Source organism: Falco punctatus (assembly GCF_963210335.1).
Source record: "Falco punctatus genome assembly, chromosome: 4".
Lineage (NCBI taxonomy): Eukaryota > Metazoa > Chordata > Aves > Falconiformes > Falconidae > Falco > Falco punctatus.
This window is the reverse complement of record NC_137583.1, coordinates 99,904,493-99,922,388: the sequence shown is the minus strand read 5'-3', so window position 1 is coordinate 99,922,388 and position 17,896 is coordinate 99,904,493. Positions and strand designations below refer to the sequence as shown.

Sequence of the window (17,896 nt, the reverse complement as noted above, 5' to 3'; positions counted from 1 at the left end):
GTTCCAGTGATGTGCTCTTTCCCTGGAAAATGCCTGACCATCTCTGTTCTCACAGGGACACAAGTAGGGCTCATCCCCTGTGGTTAACCACATGTGCTAGGTGCTTTGGCCTTAGGCCAATTGAGCTTATCAGTTCATTATAAGGAATGTGTTTGTTTTATTTTGTTATTTGGGAGGGCTTTTTAAAAACTGTTGTTGGTAAGAAATAGTGGGTGAGAATCCACTCAGATTGTGTCAGCGTCATCCAACTAAAACTGTCACAGAATCGGGGCACAACAGGTCTGCCAGCACTGACAAATGCAGATGGAGTCCCATCAGCAATGTTATCAGGAAAGCAGTTAGAGATCCGAGGGGATTACATGAAAGTCTTCCCAAGAAAGTAACAATTGTAATCTGTTTGCTTTCATTGCAGTCCGTACAGTGACTAAGGGTTACCGTTCCAGCCCAAAAGATGTGGTTTTCCTGACATGAGGCTGAGAAGACTAGGTGTCCTCTGACTCCCAGAACTATTGGAAAGCAATGAGTGTCTTTCTTCCCACAGGAGAAGAAAGTGAAACAAAGCAGGTATCTAGTGCATTCAGGGACAGGGTGACGATGCATTAATGCATTAGTTGAGCACTTGCACTTTTTTCTCACATATTTGAGCTTTCCTAAACGACAGTGAGAGTAGGAGGGATACCTTTTTATACTTTCCAGTATCTTTATGCAACCTAGAAAGCTTAGACTTACCAAGGAGGTTGATGATGACAACTGCACATGGTCCTAAAGCTAAAGGGGAGTTATAGCTTCCCCAGAGATGCCTTTTGTTCCAGAAAACTGGGGATTCCCTTGGCACAAGGGTTCCCAACCGGTTTAGGTCCTGCTTTCTTCACACTGGGGACTGAGCATCACTCTTTCCCACCCCAGCTGAAACGATCTCCCTGTTCAGCTTGTGAACAACGTTACCAAGATTTGCCTGCCACTAGTGGTTAGCCTGTACTGCACCCACAGATTTTTGCAGGTTTTCTATGAGAGCTGGGAGTCGCTCAGATGTAGACGTAAATCTGTAGTTGCTGGGAGTCTGCAAGGATCGGTATAAGTCTTTGAGTGCAAATATTGAGCACCCATCTGTGCGGTGGTATTTTGTTTCTGAGTGGATGGGATAAAGTGTATGCAAACAGCTATCAGCAATAGCATTTTGTTTTTCTTTTCAAAGCTACGAGCATATAAGGTTAACTCCATCCAGGGGCTTTTCCAAGGATCTGTGCATTTTTTATTATATTTATATTATTTAGATATTTTTATTTAATATAAATATATTTATATTTATAAAAATATAAAATATTTCATTATATTTATATTAAATATAAATTATCTCAATGGCAGAAATTATAACAGAAATCATTTAGTTGAAAAACAATGCTTTTTTTCACTTAAAGACTTAGCAAATTCTTTGAGAGGTACAAATAACTTCCTTTGTGTCTTCCAGAGACAAAGCAATATCACAGTCACATGTAAATCCATTGTACTCTATTGCCTTTCATCAAGTACTGTCAGATTTTGGCAGATGGTTTGTCTGTAGAGTTTGGGTAAACTGGGCTCCCTACACCACAGATCTTGGGACTTTCATTTTAATTGTGCTTGCTTGTCTGTGCTTTTCCCCTGGTTTAATATTTTGTTTAATATTAACAATCCAAAAATGGATAATTTTTTTTCCTGCTAAATTTTATGTAGAAGTAAAAGCAGTGAAGACCTGAAAACCAGTGTCCGAGAGTCACGATGATTAGATTATCTCAGGTTGGGAGGGATCCATAAGCATGATCAAGTTCAACTCCCAGCTCCTCACACGACTGCCTAAAACTACATCATATAACTAAGAGCGTCACGTTTATCATGCTTCATAGCAGCTTCCTTTTGTACATGGTAATAGACCTTGCGTCCACCCTCTATTTCCCAGCCACAGCACTGACAATGTTCAGGTAGGTGTAAAGTTGATGCTGAGGTGATGGGGATAGGAAAGACAGCAGCGTGGGTTTCTCATTTTCTCATTTAAGGGAGTGAAAGTATTTACAGAGGTTTGGGAGCATCCCTCCTCAGCAATAAGGCCTCGTACACCATCTGGAGCTAGTATCACTGCTGATGAGTATGTGAGGAAATTAAATTCAGAAACACATTCCTCATAGACTTTGGAGTCAGCAAATTCTTAAGACCTCTTGGTATGATCAGGCTGAGAGATACAAGCCACAAAGGTACGTGCATTTACATTATCTGGCTTGTGGAGCTTAATTTAAAAGCTTGGATCTTACAGCCTTTGAAGAACTATATCATTTGGAAGGATCTACAAAAGATCTGAAGATATTAAAAGGATGGCAACACTTATATGGAACAAATAGAAGTTTTAGAATTTAGAAAATTAGAAACTAAAACTTCTCTTGAGAAGGAAAAGTTAGAGGTCTGTCAGTCGATATTGTAGAGAAGCCTGCCTGTCCAGATGCTCCATTTTATGATGTGATTGAGCATAAGTAGCTCCAACGTGAAGTGATCATACATCAATTTTGCTGAAATGAAGTGCTGTTTAGGACCTTATATATGTGTGTGTGTGTTTGTATTTATATATAATATTTGTATATATTTATAAATATATATAAATTTATTAAACATGATGCTCTTAGTCATATGATTTAGTTTTAGGCAGTCGTATGAGGAGCAGGGAGTTGGACTTGATGATGCTTATGGATCCCTCCCAACTTCAGGTAATCTGTGATTCTACGTGCACACATACTACCATCATGACTCTCAGACACTGCTTTTTCAGGTCTTCACTGCTTTTACTTCTACATAAAATTTAGCAGAATATAGGGAGCCATCAAACCAAATGTGCTGGATGGATAGTTTAATGAGCATTTTAGAATTTTATAACACTGGTAGTTATACAAGATAAGATTAGAAAAGTAATTAAATTGTATGTTTGGGTCATGTGCAGATTGCTTATGGCAGGGGTCCTCAAACTTTTTAAGCAGGGGGCCGGCGCGCGGATGAAGTGGCAGGCAGTCATCTGTGGCTGCTTGGTTTCCCCCCCCAGCCCCCGGGGGGGGGGGGGGGGAGGGAGGCAGGGGGATGTCTGTAAATACCGGGGGCTGGATTGAGGACCCTGGGGGGCCGTATCCGGCCTGTGGGCCGTGGTTTGAGGACATCTGGCTTACGGGAATTGGGAAGCAATTTTCTCTCGTCCCTTACAAGATACTTAGCCTGGAATGGTAGGAACACAACTGAGAAACGCAGTTTTGAGGCAAAAGCTTGGTGGTAACTTCCTCAGACAACTGCAGCTCAGCAGCTATCCTGGGAAGAAACAGCTTTGCTCTGGGACCCAAGGCAGCATTTCTCATCTTAGGAGATATTTATTTAATTTCAAAGAATTGTATCCTGCAGTAAAAACTTTATTCTTTTCCCCTCATTTTTCTTTTATTTTTTTTCATGGGACAGATGGGATTTTCCCCAGGGAGCCTGTTCATGGCCCTGGCTCAGCAGAATGCCCTGGGTGTTCTTTTCATCTTTCTCCAAAGCCTCAGGTGTAGTCAAACTAGATGAATAATGGGCTTCCCTGATGTGGCAAATCCTGTCCTCCTTAATGGCTCATTAAGCAATTTGTAGCTGCCAGAATCAAGCAGCCTCCAAAACCGACTGATTCTGCAAAAAGCAGTTACAGTACACTCTGTCAGGTTGGGATTTTCCTTCCTTTTTTCTTCCTTCTGGCTGGTTTCCATTTTTGTTTGATGTTTTCAGATGCCATGTGTGCAGGGTTTTTTTGGCTGTTGTTTTTAAGTATTTTCTCATGTTGTAATTATCTTGTTTCAGAGTTTGAACGTACATCATAAATATAGATCACAATCAAATATGACATTAAGAGTAAAGTGGCTCTGATATTTAATTTGGTTACTTAGACAAGTCTCATCCTGTAGCTGGCTCTTACAGGCATTTTCTGTGACCTTGAGTGTGACCTTGTCACTCATCAGTGCCTCAGTTCTTCTGACTGCAGACTGAAGGTAATGCTGAGCATCCTTCAAAGCCTGGAAAGCTCAACGCCCGTATTTTTTAAAAAAATGTTTGTCAGATAGAACCCAGCTGAAGTGCAAATTTTTGTGAATAGTCATTACATAAATTATTGTGAGAATGTTTAATTTAAAATGTTCAACTTGATGATCTTTTGTGATCTCCATTAGGACCAGTGAATAAAGCCTGGTAAATAAGGTGATGGTAAACCAGAGGCCCAATTAAAATTGTAATCATTCATCCTGGTTTTTAATGATTTAAAGCTGACACCAGTTCTTAGCTAGGTCTCCAGGACTACATGTTCAGATTTCTTCTTCTCCAAATAAAATTTGTTTTTATATGTTGCAATATGATGCTCTCATCTCAAATTTGATATTTTGAGTAGTACAAACTGATTTCAAAATCTGTTTTGAGTATGTGGCCAAATGAGTGAAATCACAGCAGAAGACACTTCTGTTATTTGAAACTGGCATTATTTAATTTGAACTCAAATTTTAGCCTCAGTTTGTTTTCAGATACTGATTTGCAAAAACAATTTAAAGCTATGTCAAAACACCACAAAACTATTTTCTCAGTTAAGTCATTCTTAATGAGTAACCACTTAAAGCAGTTCATGTAATAGTTGGTAGTTCATGTAATAGGGTTTTGCTTTATTTTTATATATATATGTATATACACATGCAGAATTTAAGTTTGTGTCAGCACTTACGGAAATTGATGATTTCTCATCATTACAAGTTTGTGATCTGAGTAAAAAAGTATTTCAGATGGAAAGGATAGCATGATAATGAACTACCCTGTTCCCAGGAGAGGAAGGCATAAAATTGTGATGTTACTTACGGCAATGTCACTTTCAAAAACATTATTTATATGTTCCTATTATTCTATTCTTCAAGGTCCCTGGGATGCATTTTGTATGAGATGTGCTGTATGAACCACGCATTTACTGGACACAGTTTTTTTGTCTGTTGTGTTAAAAATTGTAGAAGGTGATACACCCTCTCTTCCTGATAGATATCCAAGCCAACTGAATGCTGTGCTGTGCAGGTATGTTATTTTCTTATTTAGCAGGATTTTTAAGTTAATTTGGGAAATAGCTTAATTGTGACTTTTGGTTTTTAATGTTTCAGCATGTTAAATAAGAATGCTTCATTGAGACCAGCAGCAGCAGAGATCCTAGAAGTCTCTTATATTGATGAGCAACTAAAGGTATATGAGAAAAAGAGATAGCTGTACACTTACTATTTGAGTATGTATTTTGCAAAAGCAGAATGGAGGCAAAGACAATCTGTTGAGGAAAAATAATTAATAGCAGTTCATGGGAGCATTAATCCAGGGGACTTTCAGAGCTAAATTCCAAATATGACTGAAGTACCGAGGCAGTGAGAAAAGAAGCCCTTGTCGCTTTTATGCTGAATGTATATCCCTTTTTTGAGCAGTAATTAATTAGTGGACATTTATGTGTAACAAGTGCAGATCATTCAGGCCTGGGTACATATTATCTCTAAACTGTCCTGCTTAGTAGTGTTTCTAAAGAAAAACAGTGCATCTTGCTCTTTCGGTCCCTGCTTTGGTGTATGTAATATCTGGCTTTCTAAGAAGGTGAGGAAAGAAACTGCTTAAGTCAAGTTTTACATTAGGACTGTATTGCGTCATAGCTGAAGAGTCGAGATCACTTTAGCCTCAAGTGTTGATACCACTTCTATTTTATTTTCTTGCAGAACACGCAGTACAAGTTCACAAACATGACTGTGAAAGACAAGGCAGAAAACTGGCAGAAAGAAGGTGCTCCCATTTTTGATGCTGTGTAAGTATTTTAAGTGTTATGATTATGGGCAACAGTATATGAATTTACACTGTTGCCAAATAATATGATGTTGTTAATCTCATAGTGCTTTATAGTTAGAGAGACCCATTCCACTGAAATACAGAAGAGCAACCACATTAGTGAGACACACGGTTAAGATTTAGGGGGGAAAGAAAGGATTTACAGATGAAATATTTTTATTATATAACTGTAAATTGCATGTGCATGTGGTGATATATGCATATGTTAATTTAGTACCAATTGGTATGTAAATTATGACCTTTGTCTTTACCTTTTAAAGGTTTAGATCATCATCTTATGTCATGATCATTTATAGTGCTGCTGTTTGTGTCCCTATTGAAGGTGAAAGCCATGCTTCCCAAATGAGACCAAACTAAAAACATATACACTTAAACTAATATTCAGCTAATATGTCCATAGGGTACTATTATATTTGTCTTGTGATTATAGCGAGAAATTAAGGCTAGTGATGTTTCTTGGCTCTTACGTCAGTACTGCCTTTGGAATATGCATGAACCCATAATCTTATTATTACTTTCATTGTGTTTATGAGAATGTCAGCTGTCTGTGCTGGTAAGTAAATGTCTGTGGTGGTAAGTAAAATGCCAAATAATTTTTGCAATCCCAGATCTAAAGAGGTAGGTAAAATGAAATAAAAATACCTGCAAAATGGTAGAGAGCAGAAAAGTGGAGGAGAAAGTGAATTTCCCACATCTGTAATAAAGCAATACTCTAGTCTGAGTTGCTTGTTATGGTGTCTTCCTCAATCATTGCTACTTTATGAATTTTTTTCTCACAAGGAATTATATTTGCCTTGTATAGTTGAGTCTAGTTTCTGCTAGTAAAGGCCTTTTAATAGCTTACTATATTCCAATCCCATGCAAGTCATAACTTTAAATATTTAAAAGTAAGCATAAAGCTGTACAAGTTCAGTTGCAACTTGGATGAAAAATGGCTTTTTTTCCTCAGGAGATTCTTATAATTTAAATCAGTGTTTTTTACTGGGGACAAGAAATATGTCTACATTATTCATACTTGAGGAGTTCCATTCCTATGAATAATTGCATTCTTCTTGTCTTTGTCCTTAATCTTCTGTATTTCACACTAATATTCATAGCTTTACACTATTTCCCTCGATAGTCAACATTTGAAAAGCATAATGAAAACAACTCATTTATCAAAATCCTGATTTCAGAATGATAGTCCAGGATTGTTACAATTTGTATGGTTACAAAACATAGTAATTTGAAATTAATACTTGGTACGTATAGTAAAATATGTAGTTACTGTAGGATATGAGATAAAAGTCTGAGATCAATATTAGTCTTGTCAGAAAGACAGTCCATTATCAGAAAAAGGATATTAATCTCAGAGTTTAATAATGGACTTTCTGACAAGACTAATATTGATCTCAGACTTTTAGAGATGGTCTATGGAGACCATTTTACCAGTGAATTGTCTTTATTGATGAGGACCAGAAATTCAAGAGAAATTAAAGGAAAAATTTACACAGACGTGGGTATGACTAGATTTGCTTTGATCACAACTCAGAGCAGGGCCACCATCAGTGAGTGGCAGAGAACAGTTCATCTATACATGCCAAATAATTAGTCAATGTCCAAATGTCCACACTCTGACTCTTTTTGAAAAGCTTGACTACTTTTTCATCTATGTTGTATATAGCACTTCATATTCTTTAGTGGTTAGTATTTGAGGACAGTATAAAAGGTTAAGCACAGTTTAAAAGAGTTTCTGTCTGCTTCTCTCATTGTTATAAAGACCATGGCATCAATGTATTACTCACTTCTGCACTAGAGAGATAATTCAGGAAATTTTTTTCATATGTGTAAAATTAAAGCTACTTCCTTCTAACTCAGCATCTCATGGGAAGAAGGCGTGTTCACCTCCGTTGCTGCTCACAGGTCATTCAAACTTTGGAAACACAGACCTCCTGACATGTAATCTTTCTGTAATCTTTCTGTACATACATCCACCTAGATTATCTTCCTTCTCTCTGAGTTTTTTTTCGACAGCTTTACAAACCTCACCACGTTTAATACTGCAGTTAACTACAAGGGACAAATCTTGCTTTCTTGATAGTAGGTTTCATTTCAACATCAAATTTTGAATTCTTACCATGGTCTGTAAGTTCAGACATGCAGGGTTGACTTGTCTCATTTCCACTTGGTTCATCATGTCTTATGGACACATAATCTCCTTTAGTGACTGGCTAAGACTGAATTGGGGGTTTTGAAGCCTGCTCGTCAGATTCCTTAGTTGAATTAAAGCAGCATGGAGACACAGGTACAGTTAGAGCTTTCAGCAGGACCACAATACAACAGATGCTGGGACTTGTATTAGGGAAAAACTAAAAAAAAATAAATCCTTTTTTTTTGTAAATTATCAGTAGTGAGAGATTTAACGTTTTTCCAGACACAAGGGGAAATCTAGTAACTAAAGGTAGAAGACAAGGCAAAATCTCATTATTTCTCTGATGCTTTCACTGTTTCCAAACTGACAGTGCTACGACTGAACAGGCCTATCTTCTGTTGCAGATAGCTTAAAAGTAAAGGGACAGCTTACGCTGGGAGTCATTCCAAGACTTCATTCTTACTAAAAAGCCAGTTGAAATGTTAATATTCTTAATTAATCAAGTGAAAAGAACCACAGCCATGCCAACCTAGTGTTTGAAGGACTGCAATTCTAAACATCTTGAAATTGAATGTATTTTGAGCAGATTTAGATTTAAGAGTGACTTAATACAAGAAAATTGTGCAATCAACAGAGTTTGTCGAACCATATATATACTTACCCTCACCATAGAGCCACAGGTTCAGCTAGGCTGTCCCAGGCTTTGATGCACTTCCCAATTATTAGTTTCAGAACAGGCCTGTGCCTCTAGTGCTAAAGAAAGCATGCAGGGAAACAAACGTGTTGTACACCGAATGTGCGTAAATGAGGCCTACCACAACCAGCCCATACTTACATGTAGGACATCGGCATTCAGCTGCTGAAAATTACGGGACCTGATTTCTTGCATTCCTTTGATATTTTCTTGATATTTTTCTTCTGCCAGCTGTCTGGAAACACAGAATACTTGTGTTTAGGATGTGGTATCAGGGAGTGCACAGAAGGATCTTCTACAAGATGTGGAAAATCAAATTCCGTAATTAGACTCCCATGGTACCAAATGCTCATCATGCCTTCTACTCAATGCGAGGTTAGTTTTGGTGAACTCACAGAGATTCCAGGCCTTATTTCCAAACACTATTATATTTTTCTTTCACAACTTCATAATATAATTGAGAAATAGTAAATTATTAGTCCCAGTCTTATTTGTTTCTTCCAAAAGATCTGAAATACTTTGGACTTTATTCCACCACGTAGTGCAGGGACTTTTCCGCTGAAGGCAGATGCGCCACATTTTGTGGGCTGCGAACGCCTCACCCTGGTGGGGGGAGAGTTGGTAACTGTGGTTTTGTGTATGGGACTACTTAAGCCAGATGCTACACTCAAGCAGCTCTTCCAGTTTCCATTACTATGTTCCCTTCCCATCCATCTCTAGATCTGTGTTGCTGAAAGTAGAACTCCAGTCTGAGAAGGCACTGGTTTTAGTTGCAATCACTTTCAGCCAAAGTCATCTGGCTATAAACAACTCAGGGATTAATATATTTTAAAGATGCATGACCGACAACAAGGTTTGAAGATTAATATTGTTGCCTTTTTATTACAAAATAAACATATTTAATTTTGTTGCTGGGAAAAAAAAGCCCATGATAGAAAACACTAAAATGCAACAAAGCAAAGAAAAAATGAAAAGCAACCTAGAACTACCCTCTTAATATTATTTCCTAATCTCCATATAAGTACAAAAATTGGCCTGCCATATTATTGAAAACACCATGGAGAGGAGATGTAAATTTAATACCTTTTATACAGTGGTTTCAATTCAGGGAGATTTTTTGTTGTTTAAAATGACAATAAATTTATGTACCATCTCCAGTATCAAATGCTTACAAATCAGGCAGACATAAATGCCCATCAAACATGTTTTCCAAAAGGAAATCAAGGCCCTTAGCTTTTTGTTCGTAGCATTTGGATATGGGCATTGCAAGCTGGCACAAGTAACACTAGGATGTGATTTTTACAGAGTGTTTTTGCTCAACTGCAATTACTATTGATTCACAAGTATATATATGTAGCTGCAGAGTTTCTGAGGCCATCAATTCAGACTTTATGTCACCTTGCAATGTTTTTCTGTGCTAGCCCTTACTGAATTGCTTGCTAATTTGCTTTGGCCACAACAGGGTTATGGGGAAAACCTCAAGTGTGGTGTGAAAACAGTAGAATCTTATTAATTTGGAAAAAGAATCCATGCATAACAGACACATAGCCCTCCAGGTGTTCCACTCAGAAACAGTACTTAATTCTTCCTCCAAATCTCCCCTTCTATTATGTTTCACTCAATAGAAATAATAAATCATAAAGCCTTGATAACATATCCATTACCCTCTTTGACCACTTGATAAGACTATACTCTGAGCTATAAATTTCTATTGGCAAATCTCTTAATTAAAATGCAACTTAATCAAAACATGCATCAAAATGAAACAAAATGTTATAAAGGCTTTATGATTTATGATTTTTATAGAGTGAAATAAAACCCTAGGGTGAGGCGTTCACAGCCCACAAAATGTGGCGCATCTGCCTTCAGCGGAAAAGTCCCTGCACTACGTGGTGGAATAAAGTCCAAAGTATTTCAGATCTTTTGGAAGAAACAAATAAGACTGGGACTAATAATTTACTATTTCTCAATTATATTATGAAGTTGTGAAAGAAAAATATAATAGTGTTTGGAAATAAGGCCTGGAATCTCTGTGAGTTCACCAAAACTAACCTCGCATTGAGTAGAAGGCATGATGAGCATTTGGTACCATGGGAGTCTAATTATGGAATTTGATTTTCAAGATGTTTAGAATTGCAGTCCTTCAAACACTAGGTTGGCATGGCTGTGGTTCTTTTCACTTGATTAATTAAGAATATTAACATTTCAACTGGCTTTTTAGTAAGAATGAAGTCTTGGAATGACTCCCAGCGTAAGCTGTCCCTTTACTTTTAAGCTATCTGCAACAGAAGATAGGCCTGTTCAGTCGTAGCACTGTCAGTTTGGAAACAGTCAGTGAAAGCATCAGAGAAATAATGAGATTTTGCCTTGTCTTCTACCTTTAGTTACTAGATTTCCCCTTGTGTCTGGAAAAACGTTAAATCTCTCACTACTGATAATTTACAAAAATTATCTTGAAATTTACTTGAAAATAGACTCAGTTCCAGCTCTTGATTTTTCAATAGAATTTGGTTCTTGATCAATGGGCTAATACAAAAGAACAAGAACTAGAAGCAAGGCTATAAGAAATGGTTTTATAAAGTTGTCTTTACATGTTCATAGACTACAAAAACCAGACCAAGAAGCTCCCTAGTTACAACAACTAAAGACTGTTGAGGAAGGTAAGAAAAGGCAGGAGAGTGTTTATGAATGCCAAGGAGGCTTCAGCAGCAGCCTATACTATTACTTCAGGACAGACTAAAATATCCTCTCAGGCATGGGAAAGGCTGGTGGGAACAACTAGGGATATACTCCAATCCCAACAGGTGGGGAGGCAAGTTCTTTGGCTCATAAGCTGCAGTCCTCCTTAAAAAAACTTTGCTACACAAACAGGAAAGAGCCCTCAGCCAGCTCAGAGGATTGAAAGACCAGGCCCTTAAAGCGTTAGGGAGAGGAATAGAAAATAAAACACCTTATACTCTGCTTTCACTGAGGTTTCACTTTTTCCCAACTTTCAGTAAGTGTAATACCCTATGTTCTTAAAATGTACTTATTAAACATTAACTTGAGTGCTTTTCATTTATCTAACTACACTGACTAGGTTTTTCCAAACTTTCAGTAAGTGTAATACCCTATGTTTTTAAAATGAACTGATTAAACAAGGCAGTGTAGTTAGAGAAATGAAAATCACTATAGAGAGCCATCCTTGTTCACAGACATTTGTGTGCAAGTAAAAGCCTGGTGCAGTCTTTATTTACATCAGTTTAACCCTGAATCTAAAGTGTGGTGTAAAGCTGTATTGTCCTGTAAGGTGGACAGCTTAGAATAAAAACGACTGTCTTTCCAAGGAAGATAAAACACAAAGTATCTGCTACAGAATCTAGTATATAGTATTTTTTTGTACATACACAATCTTGGTGCACTTGATTAATTCCTTCCTAAATTCACACAGTGGGTTTGTAGATTTTAGCATAATGGTTTGGAAGCAGCGAAGAGACTTCCCAAGTAAGTTTTAAGAAGACTTTGCCAGAACTGTAGTCATTGGCCAAGGTGAGTTTTTTGAGGTACACTCTATTTATCAATGCCAAATTAAATCAGCATTAAAAAAAAGGAACTACAGTTAATATCAATGCCCCGTTGCATCCCCGGGGGATCATTCGGCTCGCCATTGTGCCCGCTTCCGCCCGCCCCGCGGCGCTGTCGGCGGGGGGTCGTTCGGTTCGCCGTTCTGCCTACTGGACACCGGCCCGCCAGTGATTCTGGCACTCACCCCACGGAGTTATGTGAGAGCCAACCTTATTCACACATGCTTTGTGTGCTGAAGTAAATGCATGTGCATCTTTTTTATTCTAACAGCTGTGTGCACTAACTAACACTAACACAAGTGCACACTGCTGTTATTTCAATGTAAATGCATACGCATTCTCTTTCGCACACTAAGGTTGGCGCTCAGACAACGCTGTGGGGTAAGTGCCAGAATCACTGGCGGGCCGGTGTCGAGTAGCAAAACGGCGAACCGAACGAGCCCTGGCGACAGCGCCGAGGGGCGGGCGGGGGCCGAGCGGGCACAATGGCGAGCCGAATGCCCCCCCCCCCCCTCAACGGCGCCGGCCGGCGGGCGGCTGCCGAGGGTCTGAAGGACGAGCCGAACGACCCGCCCCGCAACCGCGCCGCACGGCGGCCGGGTGCCGAACGGGCGGAACGACCGCGCCGCCCGGCGGGCAGGTGCCGCGGGCAGAAGGGCGAGCTGGTACGACCCCCCGGCGACCGCGCCGAGGGGCGGGCAGGTGCCGAGCGGGCACAATGGCGAAGCGAATGAAACACCACCACCACGTAACGGCGCCGGCCGGCGGGCGGCTGCCGAGGGTGCAGGAGGGAGAGCCGAATGACCCCCCCACCGCTAACGGTGCCGCCCGACGGGCGGGTGCCGAGGGGTCAGAAGGGCAAGTCGAACGACCCGCCCGGCAACCGCGCTGCGGAGCAGGCCGGTGGCGAGCCTGCGGAACGGCGAGCGGAACGACCGCGCCACCCGGCGGGCGGCTGCCGAGGGGCAGAAGGGCGAGCCGAACGACCCCCCGGCGACCGCGCCGCGGGGCGGGCGGGTCCGGCCGGCGGCAATCGGCGAGCTCGTTATCGCCGGCTGCACCAATAGGCGGGTGTTTGCCGTGAAGGTAGAACGGCGAGCGGAACGACCGCCCCGTGACCTCTTTGTGGCCGGATACGCCGCTAATGATGGTTCGGAGTCGACACACGGGTCGCTCCTATATTACGGACTGCTACTTGTAAACAAAGTATCTCTGAAAAAGGATGGCTCTCACTTCACAATTGGGTAGCTATCGGAGTAATTTGCGGCCCGTTGCCGAAAAGGCATCACTGGGAGCCCACCGACCGCCTAGTGTTACTCCGGAGCTGAGCAATCGCTTGCTCCTATAGTATGAACCGCGATGGCCGCAGGCCCGTCAGAGTCTTAAGAGGGGAGACTCCGCCTACGGGGAGTAGCGCCAATGGCAGCGGCTCTTACTATGACGTAACCAGAGGCAGCGGTTAAGGATGACGCCTTCGGCAGCATCGATGGGGGTATGTCTTCCCTTGGGCCGGAAGTGCTGCCATGTTTTTCTGGCCTCGTGTAGACGTGGCGGCTCTTTTCGCAGAACGCTCCGGCAGCGACCTGTCGGGGTCCCGGGCTCTCGCCGAAGGTCGTCCCGGGCTCCCGCAGCCGCGTAGACGGAATCGGCAAGACGCGAGTAACGATTTATTACTGGGGTCGTTTCTCTTTCGTTTCTGTTCCTGTCTCAGTAGTGTCAGCAGTACTACAGCATCCATAGTGCACCGCGGTAAGCCTGAGGCGATCGGTAACAACTCAGTAACCGGTTAGACCTACACGGTCTCCTCATGAAAAAGACGTGTGTACAGAATTTAATTCTACGTTATTAACGGTGACGGAATTACTGCTTTCGTAGGCATTGCTCTACTCTAATACGAATGTAAGAGTAATAATTAAGCCGGTGCTAATCGATACCCAATGAAGAGTAGCTTAAAGGACGCTGAACGAGCAATGTGTTTGTTATCTGACACATACTCTCTTATGGAGGTCACTGTTGCTGCTTAAGCATTTAGTTAATGAATGCGAAATTGCAGTTAAATTGAGTTAAATAAATAAAAAAACCTTAAATAATTTCCCAATAATTTATTTTAAAAATCGACCAAAAGAGCCCCACGCGGCGCCTCAAAAAGCGAACGCTCTGTATGAAGGCCAGGTCTACCGCGGCATCACGGCAGCGTGGGGCGGCCAGGTGTACTCGGTAGTATGGAGCCATCAGGGCGGCCAGGTCTACCTGACGGTTCGGGCAAGGGAGGCCACGTCTACCCCGCGGTCCGAAGGGCCTTCCCACTCCTAAGCGAATTTTGCCCCCCACCTTCGAAATTACCATTCTTGGTTTTGGGTCCTGAGTAGAATGTGCTTTATCTTGGATACCCTATCCCTGCTGCTAGTTACCCACAACCTTTCCAATTCTTTCTACATACCCTCCTGTCTAAACCGCTTTTATTACCATTTCCCCTGAAGACCGAGCTGACCCATGCAGTCGTCGAGCCTCGCACACTAGGAATCAACCCTGTGCATCTAGCAGTACTGAGACCTCCATCCCTAGTGTCACCGAAAATCGGGAATCAAACTCCTTAACACCAATGTAGTATTAAGAACCAGGCGTTGCTTGCTGTGACGCCAGATACGCTGGGAATTGCTCCACTAAATATGTACCCACAACTGTTTCACGGGGATCAGTTTTATGTTACATCACTATATGTATCCATTACATGTCCAGTAATCAGCTGCATATGTATGAGTCTTCTCAGGGCCTCCATTAATATGACTGTGACCCTTTTTATGCCTGCGCAGGTGGTTGCCCCAGTGATCTGGTAGTTGTTAACGTCCTCTTTACTTATCTTCATCCCATTGTTTGCCCCATCACCCCCTGAGTTCTTACATGTAGTCCCTACTTGGCAAACCCCTTGACAAACCACAGAACTGGCTTGGCCTGTTTTTTCTGCTGCAGACCCTTTCTTACCACTTAACACATTCATTAACTAAGGTAAAGATGTCCGTAGAGGGTTAGCAGCTTCCCCCCCCCCCCCCCCCCCCCGCCCGCCCCGAGTTCTCTTTCTTTATGCCTTAAAGATTAGAATTATTCTTCCTGCCCAAGCTCCAATGTCTTTGTAATTTATTTTAATTTTATTCCTCTGTTTAAATCTTTTTTTGGTTTTTTAGCCACATGAAACAAGTAAAAAAGAAATCTACTAAACATTTTTATGTCGTATTGGTTGAATTTGATTTTCTTCAATGCAGTAATATGTAAAGTAAGTTGGTTTATATTTCTTTGAATGGCAGATTTAATTGAGGAGAATGATGGAAATCAGCATCAGCTAAAGTTAGGACTATGGTGATTTTTTACAGTTGAATATTAAGCATTTTTTATCTTCAATAGTATTTCTTGCAGTAGTACCATGCAAGGATGGATACCAAACTTTTTTTTTTTAAAAAAAACGGCTAGTGTGAAAAACATTGTTTCTGGGCTTGGATGTAACTTGCCTTGATGAGTCAGTGAGGGACTGCCCAAAGTCAAAGCATGGGAGTTAGCTCTTCTGGACTCTCTCTCTTTGTGAGCGCTTAGGGCATCCCATCATGGGATGGCTGGTGAGCTGGGCTCCCTTGTCTTCTGACCCTGTCTCATGCTGGTGAGCCACGTCTCCCATGGGCGACTCTATGCCTTGCAGCTTTCTCTCTAGGAAAGTGGGGAATCTACTTTTTATTCAAAGAGTCATCACAGTCCAGCCTCTGCTTAGAATTCAACACATGCTTAAGTGCAGTTGCTGAGAAAGGACAGCTCCCCAAAGCAATCAGGCCTCAAGCCATCTCACAAAATCCTTACTTGTGGAGTCTGGGATACTAAAGGATTTCACCCAGAGCAGAATGGCTGGGTTGTTTTTCATGCTGTGATGAATATGCTGATTGTACTTCATAGGCTCATTGGCTTATAGTAAATTGAGAGAACACGATACCCAAGTATGCATAGCTTGACTTTACACCAGTTTCTTTTCCTGAAGCACAACCATAACAAAATAAAATTTGGAAGAAGATAAGAGATTTTATTTCTTGTATCTTTTAAACATGTGCCTGCTTATTTTTTTATTACTATTTTATATTAATAAAATAATAATTATTATTTTCCATTTTAGCTTAACAGTGGTATTCAGCACAGGTTATGTGTGTTAGAGAAAACCAAAGTGGGGCATAATGTCAGCTCCAAAAGCTGGATTCAGTTCAGTGCTGACCCTGCTTTGATGATCCCATGAGGTCCCTTCCAGCCTGAATTATACTATGGTTCAGTGATTTAAGCCCAAAGTCAATATAGATCCTTTCAGGTCATTAATTTACGGATGTTGAGGAACTGACCTTTTGCCAGAGAAAGCTTTAACACTGCTTATCATGTCATCGAATATGAACATTTTAACCTTAGAACCTATCCCATGATTTCAGTTACGGAATGTATTGCTAGTAACATACCATGGGTGCTATAAAATCCATTTTGTCTTTAAAAATAATTTATTTTTTGTGTCTATATGCTATAAACTCATAATTGCTTTTAGAGATCCCCGAAGACCCAGAAATTGCAGAAGAATATTATAATGATGAGTTTGAATCCTGTTCAGAAGGCAGTGAAGAGGAGGAGGATGCAGAATCATCACAGACTGTCTCTAAGACAAATCACCAGGTATATATGACTTTTGGGAAAACAGTATACACTTGATGCTCATTTTCCATGGGAAAATTAAGCTCCTTCCAAGATTTTTGTACTACTGACATTACTGAAATTTTATTTTTGTTAAGAATGTGTGTGTATATCAGTACCATTAGTTAATTATATGTGTATGTATATGTAATTCTTCTGAGATGTTGATGAGAGAGCTTTTTGCATTCCTTCAAGATTAAGGATATGAATACCATGAACACCTTAAGGTAGATCGTTGTCAGTAAAATGCCTTGTGACTGTAAAACACTCAGAGTGGGGTTCTCTCCTCTTGTTAGCTATAAGTAAATTAAGTTAAACCTGAAAATGTACTTCAAGCATAAGATCGAAGTTCCAGCTCTAATTCCCAAGCAGAGATAGGCACCTTTAGTTGCCACTTTTTCCTGCCTATATTAGACATGTTTTCTAGGACAGTGTGTTGAACTATGAGCCTAAACAACTGCAAGACTTGACCAGCAAATCTGTAGACTTTCCCAAGAACCTCAGAAAGTGTCAGTGAAGAGAAAACTTATTATTGAAAGTCTTAAAGTAGCTTTATCAGATGCTGCTGCTGCTACAAAAAAGTCTTGGGGATTCCAGTGAGAAGAAATTTGAAGATTATTGGAAAAGGCACCTAATCTAGATCTGATCAGAATGAGCTGAGGTGAATCTTGTCCACAGTGACCAAGTCTCAGTGAAATCAATGGATCTGAAAATGGATCTTCCTAAGGCATTCAAGAACAATTGATTTCTCCCCTGGGCCACCAGCGTAAAACATTGAGTACAGTGACTCTGAACAGTATTGTCTGGTTCTGCTTAGGATCATATATGTTACTCAGTGTTTATGTGCAAATTTTGTAGAACAGAGTGTGATGTCTTCTGCATTTCAGGGAACCAGCCAAGTATACTAACACTCTCCTCTAAATTACA

The 17,896-nt window shown here is 40.7% G+C and overlaps 1 protein-coding gene across 1 annotated transcript in view; it reads left to right on the top strand.

Annotated features, from left to right (window-relative positions):
- Nucleotides 1-17,896, top strand: part of NEK11 (NIMA related kinase 11) — a 111,481-nt gene that overhangs the window by 32,017 nt on the left and 61,568 nt on the right. The window contains 7 exon segments of the mRNA XM_080383224.1: nucleotides 4,926-4,986; nucleotides 4,988-5,076; nucleotides 5,160-5,238; nucleotides 5,751-5,836; nucleotides 13,165-13,415; nucleotides 13,733-14,014; nucleotides 16,827-16,951. Coding sequence (XP_080239350.1) covers nucleotides 4,926-4,986; nucleotides 4,988-5,076; nucleotides 5,160-5,238; nucleotides 5,751-5,836; nucleotides 13,165-13,415; nucleotides 13,733-14,014; nucleotides 16,827-16,951 — 973 coding nt within the window.